The 24,073-nt window shown below is 57.3% G+C and overlaps 8 protein-coding genes across 8 annotated transcripts; all 8 read right to left on the reverse strand.

The window, feature by feature from the left end:
• Window positions 1-557: 557 nt before the first annotated feature.
• On the reverse strand, window positions 558-1,319 carry LSCM1_01128 (uncharacterized protein; the record flags this gene model as incomplete). Its single annotated transcript, XM_067318753.1, has 1 exon — window positions 558-1,319. The coding sequence occupies one exon, from the start codon at window positions 1,317-1,319 to the stop codon at window positions 558-560; it is 762 nt and encodes a 253-aa protein (XP_067174858.1).
• Window positions 1,320-5,085: 3,766 nt separating this feature from the next.
• On the reverse strand, window positions 5,086-5,847 carry LSCM1_01129 (uncharacterized protein; the record flags this gene model as incomplete). Its single annotated transcript, XM_067318754.1, has 1 exon — window positions 5,086-5,847. The coding sequence occupies one exon, from the start codon at window positions 5,845-5,847 to the stop codon at window positions 5,086-5,088; it is 762 nt and encodes a 253-aa protein (XP_067174859.1).
• Window positions 5,848-8,562: 2,715 nt separating this feature from the next.
• LSCM1_01130 (uncharacterized protein) lies at window positions 8,563-9,240 on the reverse strand (the record flags this gene model as incomplete). Its single annotated transcript, XM_067318755.1, has 1 exon — window positions 8,563-9,240. The coding sequence occupies one exon, from the start codon at window positions 9,238-9,240 to the stop codon at window positions 8,563-8,565; it is 678 nt and encodes a 225-aa protein (XP_067174860.1).
• Window positions 9,241-10,039: 799 nt separating this feature from the next.
• LSCM1_01131 (uncharacterized protein) lies at window positions 10,040-11,062 on the reverse strand (the record flags this gene model as incomplete). The annotated part of the gene is made up of 1 exon (XM_067318756.1): window positions 10,040-11,062. One exon carries the CDS (start codon window positions 11,060-11,062, stop codon window positions 10,040-10,042), a length of 1,023 nt encoding a protein of 340 aa, XP_067174861.1.
• Window positions 11,063-12,955: 1,893 nt separating this feature from the next.
• Window positions 12,956-14,278, reverse strand: LSCM1_01132 (uncharacterized protein; the record flags this gene model as incomplete). The annotated part of the gene is made up of 1 exon (XM_067318757.1): window positions 12,956-14,278. One exon carries the CDS (start codon window positions 14,276-14,278, stop codon window positions 12,956-12,958), a length of 1,323 nt encoding a protein of 440 aa, XP_067174862.1.
• A 1,188-nt stretch (window positions 14,279-15,466) lies between these two features.
• Window positions 15,467-17,992, reverse strand: LSCM1_01133 (uncharacterized protein; the record flags this gene model as incomplete). Its single annotated transcript, XM_067318758.1, has 1 exon — window positions 15,467-17,992. One exon carries the CDS (start codon window positions 17,990-17,992, stop codon window positions 15,467-15,469), a length of 2,526 nt encoding a protein of 841 aa, XP_067174863.1.
• Window positions 17,993-19,056: 1,064 nt separating this feature from the next.
• LSCM1_01134 (uncharacterized protein) lies at window positions 19,057-20,238 on the reverse strand (the record flags this gene model as incomplete). Its single annotated transcript, XM_067318759.1, has 1 exon — window positions 19,057-20,238. The coding sequence occupies one exon, from the start codon at window positions 20,236-20,238 to the stop codon at window positions 19,057-19,059; it is 1,182 nt and encodes a 393-aa protein (XP_067174864.1).
• Window positions 20,239-20,619: 381 nt separating this feature from the next.
• Window positions 20,620-23,322, reverse strand: LSCM1_01135 (uncharacterized protein; the record flags this gene model as incomplete). Its single annotated transcript, XM_067318760.1, has 1 exon — window positions 20,620-23,322. The coding sequence occupies one exon, from the start codon at window positions 23,320-23,322 to the stop codon at window positions 20,620-20,622; it is 2,703 nt and encodes a 900-aa protein (XP_067174865.1).
• Window positions 23,323-24,073: the final 751 nt, after the last annotated feature.

The raw sequence follows: 24,073 nt of genomic DNA on the forward strand, positions 1-24,073 counted from the left end.
CGCGCGTGGCCGCGTCTCTTTTCCCGTGGCGGGCGATGCCGCTGCGCGTGCACCGCTGGGCAACCGTGGCACGGCGCGGCTACCACCCGCTCTCGGGCAGGAACGCAATCAGGCGCCAGTCATTGCCGGCAGCACCAAACAATATCCCGCCCCAGGCCGTAACGTGGGACCCGGTGGCACGGCGGCGTCCACTTCGCCCCGGCACGGCCGCACCGCCACTCCGTGTCCCTGATCGGGCGGTGCGAGTCAGTGCCTATTCCAAGAACGCGAGGACTGCGTGCCACGGCGCTTGGAGTCTGACTGGGGACCTCTCGTGTTGTCAAGCCGCTTGTAGGCCCGTACCCAGGGCGTGACGCTTATTCATCTAGTGAGGCAATGGATGCAGTAACAAGGTGTCCGCGGTGCAACCCTGACAACGGCAGAAGATGAAGGGAGAAGAAAGCTCGGGCAAAGACCACGCACACGGCGCATTCCTTGAGTGGCGCGGTGCTTGGAGTTGTGTGGATAGTTCCGCACCGCCATACGACAGCTCAAAAATATTGCTCAGTGCATCCTTGCTACAGATGACTCGCAGCGCGCAGCGCAATATGCTTCTCGATGCTTCTGCGGAGCTTTTCCATGCTGGTCTTGCGGTCATCCGTTTTGAATACGGCGCGGCCCGGCACGATGGCGTTTGCGCCGGCGGCAGCGACCCGGTCGATTGTTTCCAGTGTGATGGAGCCGTCCGCCTGGATGAGCAGGTGCGGGTAGCGCTGGCGCAGCACGCGTATCTTCTCCACCGTCTCTGGCTTAAACGTCTGTCCAGCAAAGCCGATCCGCACACACATGACAAGGATCATGTCGACCTCGTCCGCATCGATGAGAGGGAACAGCACCTCCGCCGGCGTCTCTGGGCAAAGAGCGATCCCGGAAACCATGCCTGCCTCCCGCACCTTTCGGCACACGGCTACAGGGTTCTTGGCAGCCTCGTAATGGAATACAAAAGTCGACGCGCCGGCCCGCGCAAACGTGTCGACCCAGCGGATGGGGTCAGAGACTACCAGGTGGCAGTCGAGGAATGTGTTGGGCAGGTGCTTGCGTAGGTCCGCAACCGTCGCCGGGCAGAAGCTGAAGTTCGGCGCGAAGTGGCCGTCCACAATGTCAACGTGAATCCAATCTGCGCTGCCGCCATTCTCAGACAACACGTTCAGCGACTCCTGCAGCAGCTTCGTCTGGTCTGCCACCATCAGCGAAGGCGAGATTATGGGGAAGATTGGCTGTCTCTTGTTTCGAACACTCGGATAGGTCGACTTGTCCTGGTGATTAAACCTGGCCGCCATTTTGAAAGCGTGGGATTGCCACCCTTTAGCTCTCGTAGGAGAAATGCGGAGGGAAGGGAGGCGGACGTGGAGGTAAAACCCAATACGGCACCGAATGAGGAGGCCGTTGAGCCACTGGGAGCAACAACTAAAAAAAGGAGGAACGAAGGCCTTTCAAAACAAAAAATGGAAAGGTGCACAAGTAGATCCACTAGACGGGTATCGACGAGCGTGGTAGTCAGCGTTGATGCCAAAAGCAATGGCCAGAAGAGGGGGATCGAGTGGGAAATAGTGTTCCGCTCTTTTTATCTATTTCTGTACGCATGCGTTTGCGCCCGTAGGAGAGAAGAACGAGTGAACAGAGAGGCGCAAGAAACCAAGCGGTGCCCTGAATAACAAAGAGAAAAGGCGTGAGGCGCACTCAGAGAACAACCATGACCACACACGGAGAACAGCAGACGGAGAAACAACAATAAAAAGGGGGTGAGGAAATGGGTCCAGCGAACGTAAGAAAAAGAAGCGAAATGAGTTGTGAACGGAAAACACAGATGTGCAGAAAGAGAGAGGAGAAGGAGGAGAGCCCGAGGAACGATGCTGAGCAGAAGAGAGCGGACTCTACTTGTCCTTTTCCTCGTTCCACACCCTTACCCGAAGCGTGTGAAGCAAAGAAAGCACTGCACCGAAGAAATAAAAAGTCGATGAAAAAAGTCACTGTCTACGCTCCACGCACCCTGCCGGAGGAGCGAAAAATGAAGAGCCAAAGAAGATGCCGCGAGACAGAACGAGAAACGCGAAGAAGGAGGGAGAGGGAAGCGCGGCCCCTCTCTTTTGGTGTGTTGCTGAGGTGAGCACGAGCCTGAAGATGAGGAAGCAAGTCACCGTTACCGCTTTTTTTTCGAACAAGCACAATAAAATGTTTTGGAGATAAAGAGACGAAATACCAGTAGCAAGCGACAAACACACACACACACACTCACAAAAGATTCTTCTCGCGTCAGGCCATAGCAGGCTTTCCCTGAAGTGTTGATGCTTCTCTCTCTTGCTGGAAACGAGAGGGTGACACAGCCAGGTTGATGCTTGCAGAGGGGTTAGCGGTAGCGGCGACGGTACAGAAGGGAAATATCTTGCAAGAGGACAATACGTCGACTTCTCAGTGTTCTTGCAGCTGAGCGCAACGGATTCCTCTCTGCCTGCGCTTCCCTTTTCTTTGGTTGTCTCCTGTTTTGTCTCGATTGCGTCGTCAGGAAGAGCTGAAGGAGAGTCGAGAGTTCGGAGTGCGATGCAGCTTGGTGTGATGACTTGGCAAGGTAGAGTAGCGAGTTTCACAGGCCGGAGAGCCGAGCTTGTGAGGCGGTGCCGTAACAAAGAAGTACTTTACGCAAGAAATAGGGAACGTTGAGGGGAGCTGCAACAGGTAGAACGAGATAGCCAGAGGAATAGAGGAGATGCATCCGTGGGCGAGCGAGACTCTCTTCAGGGAGGCGGAAAGCGGAATGAATTCTTGCGTGAATGCGCCCGTGAGAAACAATGAAGAGAGGAGAGGTGAAGGAAAGGGGTGGGTTGGGCGGAAAGAGGCGGTGGAGAAGCGGCAGCAAACACGAAAGGGGTGAGGAACCGACAGGAACCCTGACGACAAGACGCCAAAAGCGTCCTACGAAGTGTTCGGTGAAAGTGGAGCAAAGCATTTCTTTGTCACATTCGGGGGTCATCGCTCGAGAGAGAGAGAAGAAAGCAGCGATCGAGTATTTGGACGGACAGTCCTGTACTTATGAGGCGCAAGACGCGGCTTGCAGGTCCTACGCTGTGGCCCACGCGCTGTTCAGCTTTGCTGATGCTTTCGCTTCCTTGATCTCCTTTAGTTGGGGCCGGGGAAGTGCTCGATGATTAGAAGGGCGACGAGGCAGCGAGATGAGGGCCATCTAAAAGTATTTACGAAGTTGGGTAGACCGGAAAAGGAGACTGCCGCCCTGTTCGAGAGCCAAGCGTGCACACGTCCCCTCAACTCTTCTTCTGCATTCATAGAGATAACTGCACTGAAGCGCTCTCGCATTCGCCGAGACGCACACACACTCCGACTATCTCTCTTTCGGATTAGTGTGGTGTCAGAGTAAGGTTGAAAAAACTGGGGAGTGAATGCGGGGGGATGGGGGAGGGTGAATGGGGACAGGCCGATCACTCACTACCGAAACAGAGAAAGAATCCCATAGCGGGGCTCCGCGTGTGAAACTGAACTCACTCTGGAAGGAGACGAAAGGGAAAAAAGAAAAGGCGGCCATTGGTTAGTCTGTTCCCTTCACCGAGTAGACTACTTATCCCCCTCTCCCGCTGAGAGGACCCTTGCATCGTCCGTCAGACCCATTTTTCCATGTTTGGATTGCGTTCGTCGCCTCTTCTAGCCAGCTCAGGTCGTCCTCACTCTCATCCTCCTACGCCTCGGCCAACATGACGAGCGAAGAGCACTCACAGCCTTCCTGTTTCTCTCTCTCCATCGCGTTCTTCCAGACCGCGCATGCAGGGAAACAAGAGAGGAGGGCTGAATGCTTCGCGTAGGGGAAGTGCAGCCAAAGTCTGTCCTTTCTCCTCGTCTGCTGATCACTTTCTACTCTCTCTGCATGCATGTATGCTTGTGTTCATGCGCATGGTGCAACGCCGCTCGAACTACGCTTCTTTTTCTCGCGTATGTGAGCTTCTGTGCGCGGAGCACGGCAGCTTGCCCTCCCCCGCCCACCCACAACCGGCAGAAAGAGAGAGATTATCACCCATTACATGTGTGTGAATGTCAGTCGCCTTCTTCAACCATTTCCTTTTTCTTTTTTTGCTCTTTCGCTTATCTTCAGTTTGTTTTGCTTTCGCCACATCGGGCATTCGTTACTGTTTGTACGACCCTTCATTAGCTACGCGCGGTTTGCGTATGCTGCAGTGAGAAAAGGAGGGCGGTGGAGGTGCGCACTGCTCGGCGCAGCAAGCAGCAAGCGGGTACGCAGGAGCACCTGCATGGGCGCGCACTGCTCGGCGAAAAGGCAAAACAGGCTGGAGAGAGAGAAAAGGGACGCGCACAAGCTAAGGGAAGACGGCAGGCCACTTCAATCAAGTGTCTGCCCACCGCCCTAAAGGTGCACGTTCTTCTTCCTTATTTTCTTTCTCTGGAGGGGCGGGGAGTGGTAATGAAAAAAAAATTCCAACGGCAAAATCGGCGCCACGAGGGAGCACACCGAGAGAAGCAGAAAAGGTCACCAGTGAGACAGAGAAGAGGTGGAGAGCCCGGGCGCGCTGCCTCACAGACGCAGTGCACCTTTCTTCTCGCGCAGCAGCCCCAGCCGACAGAGCCGTGTAGACATGTCCCCAGACTGCCGGCGGCAAGCATGCACACAAGCCCATGCTTACCTTCGTCGCCGTTCGCAGCAGCCTAAGTTCGCGGATCGTGCGCAGAGGAGCCTCGAGCGGACAACTATAAGAAATGCAGTGGAGACACGGGTGCTGTTATGGCACGAGAAGAAAACAACATAGCGTTGGAGCCGCACCCACGCTCTTCGCTTGACCTTTGGTCGTCTTATTCCACAGAACTGCGTGGGACCCCTCTCCGCTCACTTACTTTAGTTGCTTGCGGCTGGTTCACACAGGTGTGCCGGTGATGTGTAAGAAAAGAAAAAACAAAGGATGCGCCATGGCACGAGACCCACGCCTACCCTCCACTCTCCCAGCCTGCCTCCGCCTTTCCCACACACACTTCTTCCTCCTGTCGCCTTCTCCTCCCTCCCCCCATACGCTTCCGAGTGGCCATGCATGACTACAAGATACTCATCATGAAGCCGGGGACAGAGGCTACGAGGCCAAGAATACCCTGAGGGGTGCTGGGTACCACGACCAGCGGCGGGGCCAGGGAGGTGATGATGTCAACCACGCTGCCAGACTGGAGAGCCGCGCTGAGGTACTTGGGGCCTGCCGGCACGGAGCTCTTGAGGAGGGTGTAGCAGAACATGCTCTGGAGCACGCCGTCCGCCACGCTGAGAACCTTGCGGCGGTGTTCTTTCGTCTTCTCTTCGTTTTGGCTGTCCTTGACAGCGTCGTACGTGCTGATCTTCAGCAGCAGGTAATTCATGATGAGGCGCGCAATGTTCGACCAGAAGAGAAAGACGAAACGGATGCGATTAATGTGCTTGCCGAGGACGGGGTCGAGCATGTTGCTTTTGGAGGCCAGCACGAGCTCCTCACCGATGAGGAAGACGGTAAAGAATGCGGTGGAGATGGTCTTGCAGATGCCAACCAGCGGGTTCGGGTGGCTCTGGATGGCATTCTGGATGCCAGTGGGGGTGAGAGCTGGGGCGACGACGAGCCACTGCGAGAAGCGGGTGATGCTACGGTAGTGAGCGGCGCTGTGGAGGATCGTATTCAAGTGCGCGGACAGCTGTGGGCAGCCGGCGGCAGCAGCAGGGGCCGTCATCGCCATCGCAGCGAACTGCACGACAGACATGACGCGGTCTCGATTCGACACATTGCCAATGTAGTCATTGAAGGCCGAAACCTTTTTGGTGACGGGGACGTTAGACATGGTGCGGTAGGCAAAATAATGCGAGGCGGTGTACGTATGAGTAGAGAGAGGGGGGGTTGAGAGGCGAAAAACAAAGCACGAAAACCCGCTCGTTAGATGACTGGGGGAACAGAGAGAGACAGAGGAGCACTGAATGTGTGTGTGTGATGGGGGTAAAAAGGACTATACAGTCGCGTATTGGCGCGTTTGTGTCAATGCCGAGGAGGCGGAGAGGAGAATGTGCGAATGGCGAAGGGAAAGGAGATGGGTGCGTACGCACAGTCTCTTAAGGCCCGATGAAACTCCGCCCGTGAGTAGCCGGCCAACAGAAATGCGTCCTGAAAGCTCGGGGTGGTCACAGAGGAGGGAAGGGTCCCCCCCTCCCATGGACAGCGGATAGCGTTCAACTGCGAGGATTACTATATAGGCATCTAAGTGTATACATGTATACGCATGCGCGCACGCGCCATGAAAGTGTCGCGTCGGGCGCCTAATCCGGCGTACCCCTTCCTCTGCGATAAGCGCTAAAAAAAAAGGTCCGCAACTACTTCCTCCAGCTTCACTCCCACCGCGATGCCCCCCCCGGACGGGCTCCTAGTGCCGGCGGCCACCATCGCTGCTCGAGAGGGGGCGAAGCGGGAAGGTAAAGGAAAGAGCCGAGTAAGCAACACTTTTTGTTTGACATTTCCGTGCATGCAGCTGCTGCCCTCACTCATTTCCATAATCGCCGCCACTCATGCGGAGCTCATGATGGGCTGAGTCGTGCTTTCGGGGCCCCATTACTCACTCTTTTCGCTTGCGTGACGGCCCGGGTTAGCGTGTCGCTGCTTCCTGCATGCACTCTGTCTGCTGTCATCTGAAGAATGGCTTTGTCGCCTCGAGTTGTTGCTATTGCCTACACTTCAGATGCCTTCTCAACCACCACTAGTATCCTCCTCCCCCCTAGACACACACACAGACACAACCGCACGCCACAGCAGCATGCTCGAGCCTCTTGACAGAAAAATCGAGGAAAAGAAAGGGCGACGATGGAAAGAGAGAGAGTCGGAGGCGGTGCTTTGGGGCAGCGGCCAATCGTGACATGAAGCAGCATCGTATGTTTACGTACCTGCACCACTACGCCGGGCGCTAACTCGTACACAAGCTCCCCAGAAATAATGCACGTTCTCAACACCTCTCTTCTTTCGCTGCTTGTGTGCCTCTGTTTTCTGGCCACAGAGAAGCTATAGAGCCAAGACGCTGTCGCCGACAGAAGAGTCCACTTATACAGACACACGAAGAAACGAGACAGGAAAGAGGAGCCGACAGGAAAAGAGCAGCTTTAGCCCTCCTGTATGTGCGTGTGTCTTACGTTTTTTTCGCAGAGATTCTTTTGAAGAGCGCCACACCGTACAACTCTATATCGCGCTGACATCCAAGCAGGTGTCGATTGATACAGGCAGAACGGCATGTCCATGAGGAAGAAAAATAGGTCCGCCACCTGCTTTCGGTCTAGGGCCGAAGTCTCCATCGAGTGCGTGGAAGCAGGCAAACTGGATCACCTCCTTTTTTTTGCTCTCGGCCTATGCGCCTTGTGTGAACGCCGATCCTTGAAAGCAAGAGCTAAATGCGGAGGCGCCGCCGGAGAGCGGCAGAAGTGTGGAGCGCAGCTTCTGTGTTCACTCTCGCTGTGTGCACTCTGCTCTTGTCGCTGTATCGCCCTCTCTCTCGCCCTCTTTCGCACCGCATCCTTACTTACTCAGGACCCGATCCTTTTCACTGGCTCACGCACGAAAGAGCGAGTAAAGCGAGCGGCCACACACCTACACAGACGAGCGGCAGGGGCGAAGACGCACAGAGCGCGCACGCGCAGAGAGGGGGGAGGGCGTCGAAACAGCACAAGTGCATTAGGAAAGCGGCGGATGCGAGAGCGAAAGCCAAACGCCCGACAACGCAAGCAAAAAAAAAGCGCACGTGGGGAAAGACAGAGACGCACGTACACACACACACACAGAATAATATACCCACAGGGAATCCCCGAGACGATTACGCATGCACATATATAACGGTGTGTCTGCCTATGTGTGCGCATCGGTGTACAGATCAGGGAAGACGGGAAGGAGAGGCGGAGATGGGGAAGGGACAACAAAACAACGAAGGAGAGAGAAATAAAAGCTAGCACGCAAAAAAAAATTCAGGAGAAAGAGAGAAATATTTCTGACAGATATATAAATAGCGTTTTCAGTATTGTTAACGAGTTCCTTTTTGTTGTTGTTCCACTCGTCTTCGACGTCGCCGCCCATCCTCTTTCGTTTTTTTGTGCAAACCTATCCGCGAGCTCTTCCTCCAGGGAGGAAGGGCGGCAACGCAACAATCGGGAGGAGCGCGATGGAGCGAGGCAAGCCGACACACACACACACACACACGACAGCTACAAGAAAAGAAATGAGCAAAGACGACGAGCAAATGCAGAAAGGAACGAAAAAAAAACGAAAGGGGAAGAAGAGAGAAGCGGCAGGAGGACACGACTCCCTTTTACGTTTTACCCCATCCCTCACGTTGCCCGCGCATGCGCAGCGAAACCTTTCGAGCACCACGTATTACCCACGGGTCGTGCCACGACCATATACATCCAGTGTGCGTAGTGATGCCGCCTGAAGCACTTGCACCTCCTCTCTTGGGCCTTGTATTACTTTCCTTCATACGCCACGTCTGTTGATGGGGGAGGGGGGCTTTGGAGCAATGCGTTTTTGAGGCTCAGTAGAAATCGCACATGGACGCGATGAAGCCGAGAGCACCGCGGATAGTGTCGTTCAGCTGGAGGTGCTTCGGCGCGATGAGCTGCAGCGTCTTGTGCAGCGGCACAAGCGGGCCGCTGACGTCCTCCAGCAACTGTGGGCCGCTCTTCGGGAAGCACGTCAGCGAAAAGATCAAGAAGCAGCCGAGCTTCACCGTGGTGATTGTGTGGCGCTTCTGTTCCTCTGGCGTGTGTTTCTTCTGTGTCATGACATACGCCTGACGCATCAGGCCAAGCAGCAGCGTGTAGAACCAGCAGGTCACGGCGCAGCCACCGAAGCGGCCAAGGCGGTTCGAACACACGTTGTGACTGGAGAGCACTGCCGTGTTCTCGAAAAAGCAGAAGCATACGTGAAAGAAGTGGCTCAGCTGGTCCACGCGGTCAAGGATAACGTCACCCTTGGGCTTGGATAGCGCCTCCAACGTCGGCTTCGACAGCGCGTTGAAGAGAAGAGCGAGGCGAGTGATGGCACGGTAGCCGTCCGCCATGTTCGAGAGGCTTTTGAGCGACTTGCTGAGAGCTGTGCAACCGGTGTCAGCAGCGGGGCCGGCGAGGGTCATAGGAAGGAACTGCACGATAGCCATCACCTTATCACGGTCGCCCGTGTTACCGAGGTACTGAAAGATGGCAGCGGACATGGCGGCGAGTGGATCGGAGCCGAGTTTTTTGTGTGTATGAGTGGGAAGGAGGAGATGGAAGAAAACGACGAACAGATAAAGTGAGAGATCCAATACGAGATCGACGATTAGAAAAGCACCAGAAGGCCAACAACAAATAAAAATGAAAGCGCGCGAGGTAAGAGGGACAGCTGCTACGGTATGTGCACGGCGATTCTCTGGTGGGCGTCAGCGGCGGCATGGCGCACGAAACGGGGAGTGGAGAACACAGAGGGTGAGGTCAGGAGAGAGAAGCCAAGGAAGAGAACGGTGTCAGCGGAGCGGCAAAGCGAGGGCAGGAGGCAACATGGAGAGAAAGGACCGGAAGGGTCGAAGTTGTGAAGCAGCTAAGCGAGCACAACTGAGATCGAGGCGGAAAATCCTCTCCGAGAGATCGTGTAAGCCTCTCCCTCAAATGCCTGCCGCCGACTGCTTCAGAAAGCGGCGACCAAATTGAAACCACCATCGCCACCTTCGTCAAGTCACGCGAAGAGGTGAGGGAGAGGGGAGGGAGGAGCACAGAGCCCTAGCGTCGCCTTTCTTTGGCTGTCGTTCAACCATCTTTGGACAGGTGTGTGTGTGTGTGCGTATGTGTGAGGCAGAAAGACATGGAATACTCGCACACGACCAGGCCTTCAACGACGAATGGGACAAAAAAGTCCTCGCGCATCACGCCCACTGCACTCCTGATGCCCACCACAGGTACAGCGATGGCAACGCCTTTCGAAGCCACTACCAAGAAGCAGGAAAGAGATTCTCAAGCGGCAAGTTCTGGTCCCACTCACAAGTACCTGCCACGCACGTTAGCTGGTCCTACGTTGCGCTCATGACGAATGTGCCAGGGGCGCCAGTACGGGTCATACAAAGCGTGTATCCGCTGCGCCGCATAGGGCCGATAGACGAAATATCCCAAGTACAAGCCTGCGGCTGCCCCAGAGCCACTGGAGAGTAACAGCAGCGCGCGCACCCCCCACGAAGTCAGCTGCTTGTAGTTGAGTCCCACATATGCTACTCCGCCCAGAAAGCCCGCGCAGAGGCCGGAGTTCAGGATGTGCCACCATGTGCGCTGCGGAGAGGAAACGTCCCCCGTGCTGAGCATCATGCACAGGCTCATCAAGGCATCGCCGACCGGCATGCCGATAGTGCCCATCAGGGCTATCGCCCCGCTTTTGGCCACCGAGGTTGTGATCTCCTGAAAGGCGACGCTTCCTAGAGTGACGCCGTTCAACTTTGCGTACGTCTTGTCCATTGTGCGATACAGATAAGCGGTGCGACCTGCACCAAAGCAGAAACCAGCTGACGTGCACACACGCAGGAAGTAAACGAGGCAGTACGATGGCTGGTCAATCATCCAGTCCAGCCAGTGTATCTTCAACTTTTCTTGCACCTCCTTCTGCTCTCTCGCCCATTGTTGATAGCGTCGATCATTGGCGTAGTCATACCGCTGCAGCAACGATCTCTGCGCCTTGCGAGCCTTCATGTGCGCGTCAGCCTCGCGGAACTCTTCTTCATAGCGATTCACGAGCATGTCAACGGATTCGACGTCCATCGACAACGCACGGCCATCACCGTGGCGCCGAATCTTCTGCTCGTCACGCATTCGATCAAGCTGCGAGTACGGAGAGCTATTGTCACCAAAGCGGCGGTCGCTTCTCATCGCCATGTCGTTGAAAGACTCGATGTCTAGAAGACTTTGAGAACGTGGCACCTTCGCCTCACCGCCCTCGTCACTAAAGGAAGACGGTGGGGCGCCACCAGAGGGAGCGGCCTGGCCGCCGCGCTGAAACGGCCACCAGAACACCATCGCGTCCTAACAACGTTCGCAAAGAAGAATAGAGAGAAAACTATGAGAGCGCCGTGCGTGTGAAAATGTGCAGTGTCGTGCGCGCAGGCAGCGGGAAAACGGCAAGTAGCGTGGCAAAGCGTCTGAAAGCTCATGAGAAAAAAAAGGATACCCGCCTGACAAGTTCTCAGTGGCAAGGGGGTAAGGATGAGGGGAAGAGTGAAGCGGAAGACCCGCAGAAGAGAGATTCCACTCGGCGAGCACCACCACTCCTACTCCCTCCCTTGACGTCACCGCCTCTGTTTCGCTTTTTGTATTTTTTTTCGACACCGAGAGAGACGTGCCGTGTGCGAGAAATCCTAAAAAAGTGTGTGGCGCCTGCAGCGTCGGTTAGTTAGCGCAAACGGCAAAAGGGACGCGAAAAAAAAAAAGAAATAGTGTAGGAGGGCAGTGCACGAGGGCCAGAAACAAAAAAGGGCGAACCAAAGAGAGTGCGAAACGCAACACTCAGGCAGGAGGAGAAGGGAAAAGGGGATGGAGGGCAGCAGTAGAGCGAAGCGTGCGTACTCCGTCACGCACTTGTACATTTCGTCCATCTTCGGTGCCCCCTCCTTCCCCCTCTACTCCCCCGCTGCCCAGAGCGCGATGGGGATGGCGCATTGTAGAGCCAAGCAGCTTAACATGGAGAAGAAGAAAGTATGAGGTCGCTTCCCCACCGCCTCTTGGCTTATACGTTCTGTCACCACTGCTGGAGATGCGGTCGTGCGCGCGTCGAAGAAGGGCTGCCTGAATCTCGGCACCCGCATCAGAGGGGTACGTCAAAGGAGGGCGCTTTCCTCTCCTTCGCTTGTCAGCTGTATGTGCCCGCACGTTTTGGTTGCTTTGGGTTCTTTGCGTGACGATCTTTCTTTTTCTTTTTCAGGGGTCTTGTGTTGAGGGAGAAACATGCTTGGCGCGACACACACACACATACACCACACACACCACACCCTTCCCCAAAGCTCCTCTACGCTGCTCGGGAGAGGATAGAGAGACGGGAGAAGGGAGGGCGGGGGGGCACAGAAATGCTTGGCGGCTGGCCGAAGCCTCCGCCGCACCACTTGGCCCTGCCACTGCACGCCTCCTTTTCGGTCTCCGAAGGCGTAGGAAGAGGGAGAGGAGCACATGGCATGACTACTACGCTCTGTGGAGAAGGCCAAGGCGACCACGCTTGCACTCGCGCACACAGCTACACGAGCCTGAAACGGAATCCATCGCAGTCGCGCGTGCGCGCAGATACACACACAAGAAGGGAAGAGGCGTCACGGTTATGAGCGCCCATTGAGTAGCACACATGCGCACAGTGAAAGGAGAGCGACGGGGGCGACATGACGAAAACAAAACAGAAAAGGAATACCGAGGTAAAGCCGTACAGGATGAAGAGAGGGGAAGGGGTGAGGGGCGAGGGCGCCGCTGATTTAAAAAAAAACGCGTGAGCCTGGGCTCACACACAGACACACAGGCAGGAAGGCAATGACATCACCACAAGCATCCACACAGCGCCACTCGCATCACCGGAGGGAGGAGAAGCAAAAGGAAGACGAAAAGGGAAGAAAAACGCTGCGTTTCAATGCGTGTGCGCCTACGCAGTGGTATACCCAAAAGGGGATGGAGAAGCAGTGCGCATCGCCCGCACCAATGTCAGTGATAGCAGAGCGGAAGAAAAAGGTGTACAGCATTTTCGTCACCTCAAAGCACATATATGAGGTAGTGCTCCAGTCGTGTCAGGCACGCGGATAGAAACGAGACGCAGAGCATGACGAGAAAGACATGCAGTGAAGGGATGCGCGCGAACACGCGAGGGAGACGACGCCCCTCCGCTCGCCACATGTTGGTCTTCTTTTCCATCGACACTCTCTGAACCAGCTGGCTGTCTCATTTCCTGCGGCTCGTTCCCGCCTTTCGAGCCTGTGACTCGGTTGCCTTCTTGGAGAGAGTGGCGCGCATCTGATTGTTCGACGCACGTAGATCTTCGATTTGGCGAGTCAGATTACTCTCCTCCGCTTCAAGGCTGCGCTTCGTGGCTTGAACGGCTGCCTCACACGACATCTGCACGCTATCATCAAATCGGGTAATTTCGTTGTACTTGTCAATGTACTGTGCCACCTTCGCTTCCATCGACTGCACCACGCTCTCCTTCTCTAGCACGAGCATGTTCTTGCGAGCTACGTTAGTGCGCATCATCTCATTGTTCTTATAGAGAAGACGGAAGGTGTCCACTGGGATATGCTCGCCCTCTGGCAGCACCGCCGCCACGTCAGTCGGCTCTTCGCGCGAGGCGGACGGCACTAACGCCGACTTGGCGACGTTGCGCTCAAACTCACGCGCCAGCCGCATTTCATTCAGCGACTTGGTCACTGTATCCAAACGCCTCTGCAGCTGCTGCTGGCGGGCGATTTGTGCCTTGATAACGTTTTCCTGGCGGCGGCAGGCCACCTTCATATCCTGTACAGCATCCGAGAGAAACTCACGGTCGCTCTCCATGCACGCGATGCTAAAATCGACGAGGCCATCGTCGCTTTCTGCCTTGACAATCAGCTGCAACTGCTTGTTCTCCGCCGCTATGCGAGACACCTTTGCTTGCAGGTCGCCGCACTCTTTCTCCCGCACCCGAAAGTCATTGCGCAGCTGCATGTAGTGATTCTGACGCTCCTCGTTCGCCCGGGCCTTTGCGCTCAGCGCCAGCACCGCCTTCTCTAGTTTGGCGATGGTTACCTTGGTGTTCTTAATGTCAGAGCGAAGAGAAGCCTCCACAAGTGCCATGTCGTGGATATCGGCCCGCTCGCGCTCCATAAGTGAGAATTGAACATCGCGCTTGCCCCCGTACCAGCCCGTTGCGACCATCACTGTGTCCAGCTCTTGATGCACGCTTTCAAGCCTCTTTGCCCGGTCGCGTAGCAGCTTCTCCTGCATGGCATTCTCGCGCGCCAGAAGTTGGTTGCGGCGACAGGCAATCTTGAGCTGGTTCTGCAAGCGCACCATGTTGTCCATGGCATCCTCGGCGGCGATGTCTTGTAGCGACATCGAGGTCTCGTTGTAGCGCTGAATCTGGCGGCTCACTTCGTCATTCCGGTTCTGCTGCTCGATCGTTTCCAGCTCGGTACCTAGAGCGTCCAGCCGAGCGGCGTACTGCTCAATCGCCAGCGTCATGCGCTGCAGCTCCTGCTGAGCCACAGGATCCATCGTGGCAAGCTCCATTTTCGCCTATTCTGTGCGTGAGTGAGAAAGCGAGATGAGGATGAGAAAACGAGGCGCGCGCCCTGTGTCCGACGCTACTCTTACTCCCTTCACAGCGCTGAGGATTTGCTCGTGGGGCCGGGCAGGAGCGACTTTCCGGTGTGAGAGGCGGGCAAAGGAGGAGCCGCCACGCGTCTTCTTCTCGATCTTGTCGGCTTTCCCCCTCCAGTTCAAGCTCGCTATGGAAGAGAAGAGAGGGACGTTGGCAATAGTGACGCAGACACACACCGAAGAACGTGAGCGCCGCTTCTGCGAACGAACGAACGAAAAGGGGGAGAGAGGGCCTCACAAAGGATAAAAGCACTGATGCGGTATGGCGATAGATCTGCGGTGGAGAAGCGGTCGTACGGAGAGAACAGGGGGAGTAATCGAGAAGCAACGAAAGAAATGAAAGAGATGCCCGAGAATGGAGAGAGAAAGAGGGGCTGCACTAAGGCAGCGAGGAGATCGCAGCGGTGGATGGGTGTGCGCACGTATGTGCGAGCACCCATCTCTGTCGTAGCCATGTGCGTGCGCGGCGGATTCCGTTTGTTTTCAGTGCGAAAGCAAACAAGTGTGAGGCGCCCAGAGATTTGCCGTGTGCAGTCGAGTAGCACGCAGGGCAAAACCCTCGACAGCCAAAGGACATGCGGTAGCCGCGTGCGTTATCGGCACTCTACTCGACTCTGAAGTAAGGCTGAGATAAAACCTGCAGCACCCTTCGTTTACCTCCACACCCAACAGGCAAGCGACCGCTGTGGCTGGTTACAGTGATCATGAGCTGCATTTCGGCGTTGCGCGGAGTGCAAGGAGCCAAGACAACGTGGCGAAGGGCAAGGAAAGAGCAGCGGAAACGAACAAAGGCGATGAGCCATGCGGAGACACATGCAGGCGAGAGACGAGCTGACCTGAGGGGAGCGTGCAGTTTCCAGCTGCATAGTGCGTTGAGCACGGCTGAGAAGAGAAAGAGCGCTGAAGCCGCGAGCCCCGGTGTGCCAACTGGCGGCTCCTCAGAGTTGATGTCTGCCTCTCCAGCTGATTCTCTTCAGACTTCACGTCACGCCGCTGCTTCTGGATGGCCGAGCCACTTCTGAGGAGGAAGGAAACGATCCACGTGCAGCAGTACGCCACACAGCGAGGCGCACTGCTGCGTCAGCACGCACACATTCACTAACTTCGGTGTCCGACAGCTAAGGGGGTATCCTTGTCGAGATGCCGCGCCCACGGCGGCGGTGGGCCGAAGGTGCGCCTACGCCATACGTCGAAGCAGCGCCGACTCATTCGCTCCCGCCGCAGCTGCACCAAGACACTCCACGCGAGGTGAGCGCGATGCCGCTCCGCAGCACGGAAACGCCACTGTCGAAAGCAGCCAAGCACAAGCGCTGTTTCGCTGATCGTGTCGGCCACATAGAGGTTGGTGCGCGCTTGTAAGCGCGTCTGTGCACGCTGGTTCCAATGTCGCAGTAAACGGCGTTGTCGCACGCAGCGGAGAGCTCTGCTGGCGCTCTGGAGCAGCTTCCGATCTCGCCAACGCTCAAAGCAGCCTTGCAGCAGCCGCGCTCGACGCATCAGACGCACCGATAGACGGCCTCGCCAAAGCCGCAATGTATGACGAGCTAGCTTATACGTGCACACCTTCGATGCCGCTGCAGCTGCCCGGCAAAGCTTCAGGGCTGCAGCCCAACGAGAAAAGATCAGCAGTTTCCGCTGACGGCGCGCCCGACGGGTAAAGACGGCTCCTAGCCATTGACACACAGTGTGCGTGTAGACGCACTGAAGATGAAAGCGATCCGCTCGGCGGGCCTGGAAGCGAGCGCGCCAACGATCAAAGCGCCTGCGCAGCTCGGCCGTGCGCGCGATGCAGCACGCCACCCTGGCCTTGTACTTCAGCAGCCCTCTGACTTCACCGGCGACGATGTGGACTCGAAGCGGCGTGCGTGATTGCTCCTCCGAGAAAATGCCTCCAGAATGCGCGTTCTGTGCTGCGGACTCCCAGCGGTGCCGCTGATGCTCGGGCTGGTTGCGGTGATGCTGCAGGGCCAAGCGACGCGCACAGCTGCACACTCGACGAGCGACATTGACGCGCAGTTGTTGAGCGTGATGCCACGCAGCCAGGTACACCATCAGCCGCCACTCCGTCCGCTGCCTCCACGCCAAAAAGAGGCGTCGCAGGAGCAGTCGAGGCCCAACCACAGTCGCCGCCACGGTTCCGTTACCTGACGCATGCAGCCGTCCCTGCAGAAGCGCCAGCATCTCTGCCTCACTACCACACGCCGCACGCAGTGTTTCGCTATGGTGCCGCCGCTGCTGAGACGCAGCAAACTGACTAGCAGCTTCGTATAGTGCGCTACGCTCACGATGCCAGGTGAAGGCCTGGAGCCAGCGATGGAACCAGCGCTGGCGCTGCGCTTGTCGGCACGCTGCGAAGGCTCGACTGCGTTCCTGCAACGCCCGCCTCCATGTGGATAGGACGCTGTGTAGGCCCTTTCGCATCCGCGCAAAACACTGCCAGTGGAGGACGACTGCCTTCAGCAGAGAGACGCGCCGGCATCGCTGCATTGTCGCCGCGGTGCTCCACCATCGCAGCAAGCGTCGCTGGGCGTAGTAGCTGTAGCGCAAATCGACACTGTCCCGAAGAGCACGCCGCTTGTGCACCTCGAGGCGAAGTTGACGGAGAAACACAGTCGCGATGGCGCGGGCCCTTGCAATGCGAAGAATGATGAGCGACACAGACGATAGCGCATACCCCTCCTTTCCGTCAGCAGGGCCTACAGTCGATGCGCCGACTCCACTACCTCCACAGGCAGCAGTGGTTCCGTCGCTCTGAGATGCAGCTGCAGCGGAGCTCGCTAAGCGAGAGACTCTCTGCAGTGCGGTACGCCTCGTCGAGGCCGGCGAGGGTGAGGAAGACGCAGCAGCGACTGCAGCGTCAGTTGCGTTGGGGAGCAGGCGGCCCTGCATCCTCGCACGCTGCTTTTCCAAGAGCCCAGCACGGTGTGCCGCAAACAGAGCGCGGGACAAGTTGCGCGCGAAATGATCGGGGACACTCTGCAGCGTTGGAGTCATGGGGTAGCGATCAGGTGGAAGAAATGGTTTCTCATGCACAAGCGCTGTCGACTCAGAGAGGTCAGGGGCTCCGTGGTGCATCACTGCAGCGTTGGGGGCGCAGCGTCGCTTTCGTGGGGATACCTTTTGGGCCGATGCCGTGGCGCCCCTCGCACGGTGGTTTGCCCCGCGAGGGCCCGGCCGCTGGATGAGCGCATGCCACACAGCCTTACGTGCCAGCATATCCACCCGACGCACATCACATACGGCCTCCTCCAAAGACTCTTGTAGTTGCCGAAGAGACATGCATTCGACGCCCATGAAAGGGCTTTGAGTCGAACCAGCGGTGACGTCATGCGAAAGGGTTCTCCCTTTGCAGCGTATGACACACTCGATGGACGCGCTGCTGCAACTGCTACTGTCGCTACGAGAAGGCCCACTCAGCTCCGCCTGTTCTCTGAGGGCAGGGTGCCCTAAAAAGCGGACACCGGCACCGTGAGGCGGTGCGTCAACTCCATGCGACACGCTCGGGAGCGAAGGAGGTGGCCCTGGCGACAGCCCAAAGGTACGCTTCTCCTTTGAATGATCCGCCCCAGGCACCGCACCGTCGTCCTCATAGAAATTGTGAATGCGCGCGCGCAGGTGTCTCATCGTGACGGGACGCCGAGAAAGACCACTGCACGTACCTCTAAACGCAGTGGTTCTTTTCAGTGATTGCGTCGCACCTCCCGACTCCTTCTCCCAACGCCCTTGCGTTGCTCCTTTTACGTGCCACTGCGTTGGAAACCCGTTTCGTGACGGTCTAGAGCTCTTCGCTCTCCTACTTGGTCATGGACGGCCTCTGTGTCGTCTCATTGATAGCATGCCGGGCAGGAGCGCTTGACGGAACGCCAACGGAGCGACAGAGGGTGCAGGACGGACCTAGCCCGTGCAGCGTCGTGAAGAGGGCGAGAAGAGCAGTCTGTGCGTGCGGCCACGTGTCCGTGACGCTCAGGAGGCGCCCTCGTTCGCTGTTGGCGAGGCAGTGTGTCAGAAGTATCCTCCGCTCTCGGAGGGTATATATGTATATTTAGTCTCTTCAGTGTGCGTGTGTGTGTGTGTGTGCCTCTTGACGAGAGGCATTGGTGAGGGATGAGATGTGTAAAGCAGAGGAGAGCCGAGAAGAAGCAGTGCGGCAACTGAGCGTGCTGCAAAGCGAGGTGGCGAAGTGGAGAAACCGCTAATCACCCGACCCGCGTTTGGGATCAGTTGGAAATCAAAGGCCTCTGTAGAGCCAAGAAAATGGCGAAAGCACCCGGTGCTGGGTACCACTCGAGGAGGACACTCCATAATGCGCCGCACACGACTTTTGCTGCAAAAACGGCACTTCCCTTCGAAACCGCCCCCTCTTTCAAACTGACGTCGTGGCTGCACGAAGTGGCAGGTGCAAAAGCGCGCAGCCGTCCCTCTCTACCCCCGCATCAAGACGCATCCCTCCCGCTAACGTGTGGCAAGAACCGGCCCTGCGATGGCTCACTTGTCGCGTGCTGGAAAAGCAGCCGCGCAGCGAAGCGCGAACACGACAAAAAAGAGGCGGGGCTGGAGGGCGCTACCCAGGCTCATCTGAGCAATCGTTCGGCAGCGCGCAAGCGCAACGCACTTTATGGCTCTCATCGCTAACGCCGAGAGCGCATAGCGCCGCTCATTTGTTTGGCGATCGCCAGACCCGGCCCCGCTCAGCTTCGAGCAGCGTCATCCATGTAGAGCGGCGGAAAGACAACAGGAGATGCAAAATGAACCTCTTGCGGCATTGTACGCCATCCGCGAATCCACGACGGTGCTGTTAGAAGAGGACGCGCGTTCTCTGCGACCACGTTAATGCGGTAAATGACCTCGGTCTGGGTCGTCATGTTGCCCCCAAACGCCATCATTAGGTGTGGGTCGATTACCATGACGGTTCCTGGGCCGATTAAGGGGGACTCAGTGGTACTGCTTGACGCGGTCATCTCTGCGAGGAGCGGTTGAGCCACCACTGATGCATCAAACTGAAAGCGGCGCAGCTGATCGCGTATGTCGGCCTCCAGGGGGGTAAAGGTTCGCCACAGTCGCTCGGCGCGCACTGAGTTGAGGTACTGGGCACGCACCGCGTGCTGTGAGTTGCGCATCACAAAGGGCGGAAGCCGCAAAGGGGTAGGGGTGTAGGTGAAGAGCACCATCGACACCGCCGTCGCCTCCCCGCCGCCCTTGCTGACGCGTGCGTTCGTGCGGGTTCCAATTGTCGGGGCGAGGCAGTGATACCCGACTGGGTTGCCGTATGCCTCGCGCAGAAGGGGTAAATCACCAAAGATAACAGGACGTGTGACACCACCCACAAACTCTGCGAGCGGCGAGAGCGGCTTCACGAACTCTTCCGTGTTGCGCAGAGCCGCCTCCAGCTGCGCGTTTGTCATCCATGCGTTCGCACGATACTGGTCGATCGCCGTGAGCATTTGCGGGTCTGTCCTGACTGTGCTGGTACAGCCTCTGCCCGACGTCTTCTGCGCCTTTGCGGAGATCATCTCGCTCAGCTTCCACATCTCCTCCCTGCTGAGCTCCGACACATCACGGTCACCAAGGAACACCTTTGCAGCGCGCCGCAGTCGCCGCTTCTGCCGCATCATGTCTCGGTAGTAGCGCAGGACGTACTGTCGCCTCTGCAGACGCGACATCAAGCCCTCGTAGAGCGGGTCTTTGTACGTCGGCTTGGACTTCAAGAGAGAGTGGATGTCCGGCAGGTGCGCGAAGGAGCGGGAGCGCGCCGTGGTGGATGCCAAGGCCCCTGACCGAAGGTGTTCCACCATCGAACTCGAGAGCACATTCGGCACAATAGCGTAGCCGTGCTTCAAGAAGTGCTGCCGCGCAGCGAGTGGCAATGCCATGTGGTGGAGATGTGTGAGTGCGTGTGGTCGCGCCACGGAACGGTGTATTGGGTACACTGTAGCGAGAAGCGCAAGGCGCGGAGAAAGAGAAACGGTCGAAGTGCGAGAAACTGCGGGGCCCGTTACCGCGAGGAAAGAGGGTGGGTGGGCAGTGATGTCATAAGAAATGGCGGAGCATGTGATGTTCGCGCCCGTGAAGTACTGTGACAGTCGCGCCCATGCTTATACACGCGCACGCACATCGAAAAAAAGAACATTCAGAGCTGTTACCCATGTTCTCCTTTCACTACGGAACGAATACAGCTGCGGCAGCTTTTCATGGAAGAAAAGGGCTGGAGCACCCAGTACACCATCACATCCACACGCGGGAGCTACGGCCACCTACTTGGGTGACAGAGCATACTGCCTCGCGTCGTTGAGCACAATCAACCCTCGACGCTCAAACGACTGCAAGAGCTCCACAACATCCGCATGCGACCCTTCGAACTTCCCTAACAACTTGAGACTGCTGTGGATCGCCGTGCTCGACTGAGCGCCACGTGTCTTGAGAAGCGATGTCACCATGCGCTCCATCAGCTTCACGCGTTCGGGGGAAGGTCCTGCCGGTTTGTCTGCCTCCTCGTCAGTTTCCCTATCCTTGAGAAAGACAAAGTCGGAAGAGGAGGCCATGCTTTGCTGCATGAAGACAAGGTCCGTCGCTGGCTCGAATACCAGCACCGCCGGGGAAAGTCGCTGCACATGCGCGCGCAGGTCCTCCAGCTGCACCTCCATTGCATCTGCTACCTTCTTCAGCGACACGGGGGTGCTGGTGTCCCAGCGGTTTGTCATGTCCCTCACGTGCAACACGACTGAGGCGTCAAACAGAGATAGCACTTGCGGTATCACTGCAAGCTCGTTTCCTTTGGATGGGTCTTTCTGCGTCAGCAACAGCTCCACACGGCCAAGAGAAGGCAACCAGGTCAGTCGCTGGTTGTCCTTGAGTCGCTTGTAGCCTTCGGCGAGGGCGGTCATCTCCCCCTGCAGTAAAGGATGAGGACAATACGTGTCTGACGCCGCAGCAAGACCAGAGTCGGCGCCGTAAGCGGCGCTGCAGCGAGCAAGTGGCGGCCAGGCAGTCATCGATAGAATCGAGAGACTGATCGTCAAAGAGGCAGCGGTAGCGGAGGCGGTAGCCGTTATGGACTGCGGCGGGCGATCCGTGTGGCGAAGAGCCCGCTGCTCACGCAACTGTTGCGAGATGCGCCGGGACATCTGCATATCCCGCACCATCACTGCGCACCGATCGAGTGCCGTCTCGCCGAAAACGTGCCGAAGTCGCTCGAGTACCTCCTCCTCTGGGGTTGTATCAAACTCGTGCATGGGCTTCTGCAGGAGCTGCTCTGCCAGCATCAGCTGATACTCATCTGCCAGGGCACGGCGTGGAATGGACGTGAGCAGCACACGCACCACATCTGTTCGATCTCGAAAAGCCGCGCGATGCAGCTCCCCTTCCCTTCCGTAGGCACCGCCCTCAAAGAAGTCCAACCCCTCAGTAAGGCCCTCCGGGACAGCGTGAGACGGCGGTGGTGGTGCCGCGCTCATTGCGCCACCGGGCTGCATCACCGCTTGCACCACCGCTGGCACACAGTCCTTGCGCCGTCGCAGGTGCTCAAGGGTGTCGGAAGTGACGGAAAACACAACACCGCTCTGCTCGTTTCGCGGAAACAAAATGCGGAAGGCGTGAATAGTGTTAATGAGAATCGCCAAAATGTCTTCGGTGCGCGTGCCAGCGCGATGGAGGCGTGAAGAGAGCAAGTAGCGCACCGTCTGCACCAGTTTTGTCTTGAGGCCGCCCTCCGGGGTTGACTGCAGGCAGTAGTGCATTTCCTCGAGAGCCGGAACAGAGTCTGGGTAGTCGGAGAGGATCTCCCAGAAGTCTTCAAGGCGCCTGCGAGCGTAGGTGTGCAGCAAAAGGAGTCGCAAGTCGGCACGCCAAGCCTCCCGCTCAGCTAGCACCGCCTCGCTCGCCTGTGAGGAGGCACCTGTGCCGTCATCCGCCTCGCATCCCTTAACTGTGCGGCGATGGTTTGACGTCTTCCGCGCATGACAGCCGCGGTGACTCAATGCCCCGCCCCTGAGGTTCCCGCTGTTGCTGTGGCAAGCATCCGACTCGCCTTCGCCACCAGGCAACACCATCCACACAAACGGCACAACCGAGTGCTCCAGCCATGACAAATGCCTGTGCAAAATACGAGCGGAGAAGTCGTCGGAAAGGCGACCAAGTCGCTCGCGGATGCCTTCCTCCAAGACCTGCCTCCACAGCTGCTTCACTTCGGCTGCCTGGGTTAATGTTAGCCGGTGCAGAGACGCGATCAGCAAATCCGGTGTCGGGTAAGCGGGGCCCGTGGCCACGTCGTTCTCACTAGTGTCACCTGCTGCCCGCAAAGCCCCACCATCAGCTGAAGTGTCCGCGCTCTCCTCCTCTCCATCATTACCTGCCGTCCTTTGCTGCCTGGCCAGGACAGAGCGCCCGTGTCGCCGCAGAAAAGAAAAGAGCGCTGACTTGCCTAGCGGTTCTTGGCCAGACACCAAGTCTGCCTGCAGCAGCGCACAGCGAAGGCGGACAGCAAGGAGCGCAGCGACCTCGGGGGCACGCAGTGCGGAGCACCACCATAGCAGATGTGAATGCACTTCTCGGTACACTTGGCCAAGCCGTTCAAGCGCCGGCAGCGCTACTTCAGCAGAGAGTGGTGCACTGCAGCATTGGATCGCCGAGCGATATACACCGATTTCAACCGACATGGCAGTACTGACATGTTCGAGTAAAGTTTCAGCGACCATGACGTTGAGCGGCGCACTCGTAGCGAGCACTGCCAGAGCTGACGACCACGTCAGCGATGACAGAGGGGACGCGGCACCATTACTGACCTCAGAAAAGGAAGCGAGACCGTGCGTTTCGAGCACTTCTAGCACCTCTGCAAGGATGTGCATCGCGCCCTCCTCATTGATGGTGTGCAGTGATGGCATCACTGCTGACAAAACCGAAGGCGCCGCGACCGCAGGCACACCCTTTGTGAGCATAGTGAGCGCGCCCTCACAGCTCATTGTCACTCTCTCGGCAGAGCCGGGAGGCCACTTTACTGGGATGCCACAATAGCTGCAGCCGATACCTGCAGGAGACCACGTCGAGAACGGCGAGGAGCTTCAGCCAACGCCGAGATGTATGCAGATGAAGAATTGTCTGTTTGTGCGTATGTCTATTTACTTGCGCGCCGCTAATGTGTGTTACGCTGAGCCTCTGTCTCAGCCATGGCGTTGCCTCGCCCTTAAAGCTGCGCCGCCGCCCGCAAACAGGGGAGAAAAAAAATAGATGAGAGAGGCGTAGAAAACACCTTCGGTCACCTCTTCACACACACAAAAAAACTGAGGCTATCGCTATACACGCGTCTCTATCGGAGCCGCAATAAGGACAAAAACAGCGGCCCAGCAGACACGAGACCACAAAGCGGCACTGATGAAATACGAAAGCTCCACAGTAACGCAAGCAGGACCATATGCCCGCACCCGAGGTACCAATATGGGTGGCCCTCCCTCAAGAAAGAGAACGAGCAATTCAGGCGCCGATTCAGGGGCCAAGGCTGCAGGGGCGTTAGGCAGCCTAGAGACCTGGAAAGAGAGCAAAGACAAGCAGGCAATGAGAGATGAGCATCCGATGAAAAGAGCCTTTCGCTCCCTCAATCCACTGGTACTCCTCGTCGTGAGCGCGAGATACGCCAGTAAGAAACCGACACCCGTTTAGCAGGCTCCATGCCGCGTACGCGGTCACTAAAAGCCCCCGTGATCATCGAGAATCACC

The sequence above is a fragment of the Leishmania martiniquensis genome, chromosome 35 (genome assembly GCF_017916325.1).
Source record: "Leishmania martiniquensis isolate LSCM1 chromosome 35, whole genome shotgun sequence".
NCBI lineage: Eukaryota > Euglenozoa > Kinetoplastea > Trypanosomatida > Trypanosomatidae > Leishmania > Leishmania martiniquensis.